The 8,754-nt window shown below is 46.3% G+C and overlaps 1 protein-coding gene across 2 annotated transcripts in view; it reads right to left on the bottom strand.

The window, feature by feature from the left end:
• Positions 1–5,671: 5,671 nt before the first annotated feature.
• The window catches only part of Spg7 (SPG7 matrix AAA peptidase subunit, paraplegin), a 52,685-nt gene continuing 49,602 nt past the window's right edge, over positions 5,672–8,754 (bottom strand). The window contains exon 17 of one of the 2 annotated variants that reach the window (XM_008840522.2): positions 5,672–6,072. In XM_008840522.2, coding sequence (XP_008838744.1) covers positions 5,908–6,072 — 165 coding nt within the window. In that variant the 3' untranslated portion in view covers positions 5,672–5,907. The remainder of the gene's footprint in view (positions 6,073–8,754) is intronic. The other variant, XM_008840524.3, reaches the window with a different exon arrangement.

Consider the following 8,754-nt stretch of genomic DNA (forward strand, 5'->3'; position numbering starts at 1 on the left):
TCCAGCCCTCGCGCAGGCGCACTTGCACTGCTCTAGAGGGCAGGCCTTGATTGTTCTCGCCCTTGCAGGTTCCCTCAGGACCTGGGAATTAACATCCTAAATCCTTCCCGTTCCTGGGTCCAGGGCTCTTTCCACTCTCATTTATGCTTTCCTTTATTCTTAAGAGCTGTGGTCTCGGGGGCTGGAGAGATGGCTCAGCGGTTAAGAACACTGGTTGTTCTTGCAGAGGACCAGGGTTCGAATCCCAGCACCCACATGGCAGCTAACAACTGTCCGTAATTCCAGTTTCCGGGGATCCGAGTCTGTCCTCCGCTGGCATTGCACGACATGGGTGCACTTACCTACATGCAGACAATACAGGCATACACATACAATAAAAAAGTTGTCTCAGGGCTGGACCGATGGCTCAGCGACTAAGAGCACTGACTGCTCTTGCAGAGGATCCGGGTTCGAATCCCAGTGCTCACATGGTGGCTAACAACCATTCACAACTCTGGTTCCAAGGGATTCGTCCCCCTCTTCTGACCTCCCGGGTGCATGACACGGGTGCACTTACACACATGTGTATGCACATAAAATATACATATATATATGTATTTTTTTTTCGTCTTTTTGAGACAGGGTTTCCCTGTAGCCCCAGCTGTCCTGGAACTATGTAGACCAGGCTGGCCTTGAACTCACAGAGGTCCGCCTGCCTCTGCCTCCCGAGTGCTGGGATTAAAGGCGTGCGCCACCACGCCCGACTAAATACATATTTTTAAGAAGTTGTGGTCTCCCTATGCTGCTCCACAGGCCTGGAACTCAAAGTGTTCCACCTCTTCCTCCTGAGTGTTGGGATTACAGGTATGCACTACCATTCCTAGTTTATTCCCCTCAGATGTAACTTCTCTGGGATCAGCTGTGACAGGGTGTAGATATTGCATTCCATTCCCCACACATACATAAACATGACACTTCCCTATACACATCCTGCATCTGTGCATCTGTAAACCAATCTTTTCTATTTCATTTTCCATTCCCACCTACTAAATTCTCTCCTGATAAAAATCCACATTATAGACTGGGCGTGGTGGCGCACGCCTTTAATCCCAGCACTCGGGAGAGTCAGGCAGACCTCTGTGAGTTCAAGGTCAGCCTGCTCTACGTAGGGAGTTCCAGGCCAGCTGAGGCTATAGGGGAGAGCCTGTCTCAAAAAGACTAAAAAATTTAAAAATCCACATTATAGCTGGATCTGGTGCCAAACCTGCACTCCCAGCTACTGGGGAAGCTGAAGCAGGAAGATGGCAATTTCAAGGCAGAGGCAACTTGATTTCTCTTAACAAAAAAAAAAAAAAAAAAAAAACGAGGACTGGGGCTGGAGAGATGGCTGAATGGTTAGGAGCACATACTACTCTTCTAGAGTCCCCAAATTTAGTTGAATTGGGTTTCCAGCACACACATTGGTGTCTTTCAACCATCTATAACTCCAACTGAGGGCAACTGCATTCACATGCGTGCGCGTGCACACGCATGCACACACACACACATACACACAATTAAATCTTAAGAAAGACTGGGAAGGTGGCTCAGCAGGTGAAGGTGCTTGTTGTCAGTTTGATCCCTGAATCTGATCCTGGGCCCCACATTTTGCAGAGAACTGAATCCCCCAAGGTGTCTGCTGACCAATATGTGCCATGGTGTGCACGCTAAATAAATAAAAAAGTACAAAGAGGCTGGGTGTTGTGGTCTGTGACATTAATCCCTGTACTCAAGAGGCAGAGGCAGGCAGACTTCTCTCTGTGAGGTCAAGGCCAGCCAATCGTATGAGAGACTCTAGCTAGATTCAATCCTCAGTATGGAAAAAAAAAATCTTGTTTGTGTATAGGTGCACATTTGTCCACCTATGTGCTCATGGGTATGGAGGGCAGAGGTCGATGGTAATACTCTCCACCTTATTTTTGGACAGGGTCCAAAGACCTCCAAGCCACATTTCTTTGAATGAGCAATCATCTATCAATTTCTCAGAAACCATCCTCAACGCTCCAACCATGGACTTTGCTCTGACATCTCAAAAGGACGTTTCTATCTCCATCACCAGTATTTCTTTCTGGACAGACATGCAGGTTCATGTAACTCCGTTTGATCCTTGGTGAATCCTGCAAGCTACAACTGGCCTAGCAAGATATGTGTACTGATACAATAGTGGTACCAATATTATGGGAGTAACCAACCACTTTCTAATTGGATTTAAGGTTTTCTTTGTAAGCTGGAACCCATATCTGACACTGGTATTAGGCCTAGGACCTGTGGTGAGACAGGTCTCAGGCCTTAGGGGAGAGCCTAATACTATTTGGCTAGAATATAGTAATAAGCTGACTCCTAATGACATTGATATTCCCATAGATTAATACACCTCTCAACGCTGACCAGAGAAGCTTCCTTATGCAGCAGATGGTGATTAACACAGAAAACCACAACTGGCCAACATGCAGAGAATAAGAGGCTGCAGACTGCTTATCCCTGAATGGGACACCTATATCAAACTTCTGCCTCCCAAGGCTCGGGGGAACATTGTGGAAGAGGGTGTGAAAAGATGGTAAGAGGTTGGGGATATCGCTCAGTGGTAGAGCACTTGCTACCACAGGGTTTGGTCCTCAGCTCCGAGAAAAAAAAAAAAAAAAAAAAAAGACTGTTAAGAGCCAGAGGAGGTGGATGACCACAAGCAAATAGTTTTCCAGACAACTGGGCAATGGTGACAGCATGCACAAGCCCTGTATAAACTCAAACCAGACAAAATCCCAACATGGATGTGAGGAACTGTGTAAGAAACTCCAACCCTACCTGAGAAACTACTGGCAACTGGTGGCTACTGGGAGGGGGAGAGTCCGTCTGATTTAAGGCTAAAGTTCTTCGTAGGTTGACCAGGCTTCAGTGGATAGACCTCTACCAAAGGGCATTTGGTAACACATTGTAAATCTATAGGCATTAATGCATATCTTTATAGCTATCTAATAATGTATATGAAATTGGGTGGGGTTAGTGAAAGATGCAGATGGGGGAGGGCATCTAAATTTGATCAAAAGATATACAAAGTGCACAAAAATTCAACTAAACAGTAGCTAATCAAAGACTAAAGTGGACAAGTGATTGAGGAAGACACCTGATACAGACCTGTCTTCTACACATGCACACACATGCATTCAGACCCACACCAGTACACACGCACACACAAACAGTATTAGAAAACAGTATTAGAAAGCACAAAATGTTTGTGAAACAGTTTAACCTAGGACACGAATGACTTAAAACAGCATGTTAGTGAAGCAAATTAAAGAAATCACAAATAGGGCTGGAGAGATGGCTCAGCAGTTAACAGCACTGACTGCTCTTGCAGAAGACCCAGGTTCCTATCCCCAGCACCCACACAGTGGCTAACAACTGTCTATAACTCCAGTTCCAGGGGATCCAAAACCCTCTTCTGACCTCCGTGGGCACTGCATGATACAAGTGCACTTACATACATGCAGGCAATACACGTGTACACATAAAAATATTTTTGAAAATCACAAATGGAAATCCCCCCTCCAAAAAAAACCCTCAAAACTTCCAAAGCACCTTAGATTTAACAAATATTGTTAGCAAAAACTAAGCATGCTAACAACAGCAGTCATCTAAGGCAGGCATGCTGGCATAGGCCTTTAATCTCAGCACTCCAAAGGCAGAGGCAGGAGGACTGGATTTTAAGGATAGCCTGGCTCCTGTCTCAAAACAAAAACAACGACTGTTATTTTTGGTGGGCTGCTGAATTAGGAAAACCCATAGCCTAACTTGGTCAAGGACTAGATGTGACAGAATACCCATCTAGTGTCTCCATCTCCCAAGTGTGGCCTGAAGCCTGCATGCATACCAGACTAGGTTAAGCTGGAAATCCAGCAATATAAGAAACACATCAGGGAAAAACAAAGTACATGATCTGAATCAAAATGTTCATTTATGAGTTATAGAGCACAAAGTTTTTGAAAAGGGCTGTGGAATTTTTTTTAATTTAGTATTTTTCTTGTCTTTAATGACCAACTGGAACTTCCTGGGGCATCAGATGTCATACCCCCAACCAAAGGAAGGTCAGGCCTCACTCTGCTGATCACAAGACAGAGAGGATCAGGCCTAAGCCTGGCTCCTCTCTGGCCCAAGGCAGCTGAGCTGCTCAGGAGCCATCTTGCTGTTGTTGAAACCCCTCACTTTTGGAACCTTCAAGATGTGGGGCACAAGATGGACAGTCAGCACAAATCCCAGCACAAGTCAGAAATGACTTGAAAGGTTGACCTGTATAACTAGAGTAACAGCCAGAGTCTACTCATGCCAGTGAATGCTGAGGCTATGTGGCGCTTCAGCCCCTCGTCTTCAACTACCATGGCCTTACATGCTGGCCAAGTGTCCCTGGTGCTCGGCTGATGGCTTCCTAAGGATAGACAGGGCTAGGAGTGGTGGCACACACCTATAACCCCAGCACTGAGGAGGCTGAAGCAAAGTCTGTAGGTTAACCTAAGCTACAAAATGAGATCTTATGACAGGTGTGGTGGTGCACACCTTTGATCTGAGCACTCAGGAGGAAGAGGCAGGTGGATCTCTGTGAGATACAGGCCAGCCTGGTATACACAGTGAGTTCCAAGGGGCTACAGGAAGACCCTGTATCAAAACTTTTTTTTTTTTTTACATTTATTTATTCTGTGTATGTCTGGACGTGTGGAGGTCAGAGGACAACTATAGGAGTCTGGTAACTGAACTCAGGTCGTCAGGCTTGGTGGCCCCTTCAGTTATGTAAAATACAAATTTATTATATTATTAAACAAATACATATACATAACTTATAAAATATGCATGTTAATAAAAGACATAACTACACGCTAATCTTTGTAACACCTAGAAGGGAGATGAAGGTCAAAGTGTTCTCACAACACCCCCAAACCATCCCAGATGCTACTGCCCCTACAGTTGCTTCCTACTACCCACCAGCTTCCTCAGGTACAGAGTGCTGGGCAGTAAGAGAACAATCTACTCTGACAGGATGTGACCCTAACCCACGTTTCAGATGCCACCGCACAGGAAGGAAGGAGACACTGCAGGCAGGAACTGTGAACTAGCAAGTGCTTGTGGCTTATCCTGGGGACTATAATCCATGCATGGTCTGGGTCCCGATACCCTAGCAAAGGGTTTTCTCTTGCCACTGCAGGGTTCAAGGTATAAAGACAAGGCAGGTCAAATGTAGATTCTCCACCACAGAATGGTCAGTGAGAACACACAATTTTTGTTGGTAGAAGCCAAGGCACTCTATGCACAAGGATCAGCCAAGAGAGGCTCTCCATTTGCCATGTACACAGCAGTCGGTAGGTGGCAGTATCTGAACTTTCCAGGGCCCAGTGCTTGTTCCCAACTCTGTGACCTCCTTGATGAGTGAACACTATGAGGATGGGGAGGTTAGTTCACAGGGTCCTTTCATCCTAGATCCTATTAGCATTCTGAAGGAGTCACAGGATATAGACAGGAAACTGTTCAGTCCAACTGCTGGACTGCCTTCAGATCTACATAGCCACACATGGAGACAGCATCTGAAACCCTGTGGCTTCAACTCACATACACACTCCTGACAAGTGTTGACAACTGTTCCCACAGGAAAGGCGATACACATGCAACATTCAGTTGTCTCTGCAATTTACTAATTATGAATCAATAAATAGATATCACAAGTCCTTCAGCAGAAACCACTGAGGTTGCTAGAGGGTAAGGTTCAAATCTCAGGTGAAAAACTCTTGGAGGATGGAGCTGGGGAGGAAAGTGGCAGCTGGCTGACAAGTTCGGGCATGACTGCAGGTGCAGTTGAGGAATTCCAGCTATCTGGGCCAAGAGGGCTGGTTCCTCTGGAGGTGGGGGCTAGGGAGCAGGAGCCTCCTCCTCCACTGAGGCTTGCTTCTCCCTCTCAGCATCAATCCACTTCTGTGGTGCAATCATTTTCTTTGGTCCATGGGGCGGTGGGCCAATGAGGGCCTCAATGTCCTCATAGTTTATCACTTCCTTTTCCAGAAGGGCATTTGCCAGCTAGAAAAAACAAACACGGCAGTGTGTGAGTCCTCCTGACAAAGACAAGAGCCTTGGAGAGCAGAGTATTGGAGTTGGAAACCCATCTCACAGAATGTCTCTGTGTTCCAGTGAAGCAGGAGGGCTAGTCTGTTAGCAGTACGCCTCAGGAAGGCACTTTCCCAGAGGAGAAACATGAAGGCAGCTCAGGCAAAGAATTGCTCCGTGTCCTAACCCTGGAAGTGATCTGCCAGCTGCCAGCCTCATGAATTCTACTCCCTTTGAAAACCTCTGCTTATTTCTGGCAACTGCAATTTCCTTCACCAAACAAGGTATAGATGTCTAGAGGAGACAGGCGGTGAGGGTTGCTAAATAAAGACCCTCACCCTTGGAATCTGGGAAGAGGGCTAGTGACTGACAACTGGGAAAAGGATTTCTGACACTTCATATGGCCCTGAACATTAATTAAAAAAAAAATTTTTTTTTTTCTGAGCCAGGCATGGTGGCACCCACCTTTAATCCAAGAACTCTGCAGGCAAAGGCAGGGGGATCTCTGTGAGACTGAGGCCACCCTGGTCTACATAGCAAGTTCCAGGCCAGCAGGGGCTACAGGGACACCCTATCTCAAAAAGACCAAAAAAAATTTTTTTTTAAAGACAAGGGTCTCGGGCTGGAGAGATTGCTCAGCGGTTAAGAACACTGGTTGCTCTTGCAGAAGACCTGGGTTCAAATCTCAGCACCCACATGGCAGCTAACAACTGTCAGTAACTCCAGTCCCGCAGGAATCCAACAGCTTCTTCTGATCTCTGCGGGCACTGCATGACATGGGTGCACTTACCTACACGCAGGAAATACAAGCATACACATAATATAAAAATAATAAATAAAATTTAAAAAAAAAAAACAAAAAAAACCAGCAAGAGTCTCACCACTCTGCCGTGGCTGGCTTGTAGACCACGCTTGTGGACCACACTGGCCTCCAACTCAGAAAAACTCCTGGGATTAAAGGTGTGCACTACCACGCCTGCCTTTTTTTATTTTTTTATTTTCCAGACTGTGTCTTACTCAGGCTGCTCAAGCGTACTAGCCTCCTACCTCAACCTACTGAGTGCCAGGATTACAAGCATGTGCCCCCATGCCTGGCATGGAAAATATTTTTATCCTAAAAGTCCTGTGTGCTGGGATGACAGATCTGTGCCACCAAACCTGGCTCAGCTGCCTTATTTTAAGGAAATGAGAAGCTGCTAAGAAACAACTACCTACTGGTCCTCATCTGTCCTCATGTGACACCAAGAGCCATCACCTTGACTGCCTTCTGGGTGGGAGTCACCATGACCCAGGAACATAGTGTTCTCACCTCTAAAGCTGTCCTCCACAAACTCACTGCCCACACTAAGAAGATACCAGACAATCTCATGCAGGGTATCCTTTACAGCTTCATGCTGTCTTTAGAACAGCCATGGTCATCTAAAACAGGGAGGGCTGAGACACCATCATAGGCAAGAGGAGTGCAAGGTGTGACAACTGCATGTCCTGTGGGACCTGGGCCACTGGGAAGAAGCTGAGGTATGACTCTGCAGTGGACCTCAGTTAATGTATGTCCAGAACTAGGCTGTGAAGATGTCCTGTACTGATGAAGATGTTAACTATAGGGGAACCAGGATGTTCGACTACAGGAACTATGTAAGAGAGCTTTCAAGTAAATCTGAAACTATTCTAAAATTTAAAAAATACTTTTGGAAAAACTTCAATGAGGGCTGCAATGATGGGTGGTTTAAGAGCTCTTGCAGAGGACCCAGGTTCAGTTTCCAGGTAACCACAACCACCTGTAACTCCAGCTGCGGGAGAGCCAATGCCCTCTTGTAGCTTCTGCAGTCACCTGCACTCGTGCACACACCCACACACAGACACACATATGCCCATTCATTTTTTTTTTTTTTTTTTTGGTCTTTTTGAGACAGAGTCTCCCTGTAGCCCCAGCTGTCCTGGAACTCACTATGTAGACCAGGCTGGCCTTGAACTCACAGGGATCTGCCTGCCTCTACCTCCCAGTGCTGGGATTAAAGGCGTGCACAACCAAGCCCAGCCTTTTTTACTTTTGAAAGATTTTTTTTGGTGTTATTTTTGTGAGTATTTTGCCTTGCATGTGTATAAGCGCATCCATGAGTGCCTGGTGACCATGGGTCAGAATAGGGCATTGGATCTCCTGGAACTGGCATTAAGGATGGTGTTAGCCACAATGTGGGTGCTGAGTACTGAACCTGGGTCCTCTGCAGTAGTTGTAAGGGGTCTTAGTCACTGAGCCACCTCTCTAACCCCCTCCCCCCTTTTTAATCTAAAAATTTATTTTCAGGTTAAAAGTTTAGTGCTGGAAGCCGGGCGTGGTGGTGCACACCTTTAATCCCAGCACTTGGGAGGCAGAGGCAGGCAGATCTCTGTGAGTTAGGCTAGCCTGGTCCACACAGTTCCAGGACAGCTGAGACTACAGGGAGACCCTGTCTCAAAAAAGACCAAAAAAAAAAAAAAAAGTTATTATTTTCAGGTTAAAAGTTTAGTGCTGGAAGCCGGGCGTGGTGGTGCACACCTTTAATCCCAGCACTTGGGAGGCAGAGGCAGGCAGATCTCTGTGAGTTAGGCTAGCCTGGTCCACACAGTTCCAGGACAGCTGAGACTACAGGGAGACCCTGTCTCAAAAAAGACCAA

Source organism: Nannospalax galili, unplaced genomic scaffold, assembly GCF_000622305.1.
Source record: "Nannospalax galili isolate Female #2095 unplaced genomic scaffold, S.galili_v1.0 scaffold459, whole genome shotgun sequence".
Classification (NCBI taxonomy): Eukaryota; Metazoa; Chordata; class Mammalia; order Rodentia; family Spalacidae; genus Nannospalax; species Nannospalax galili.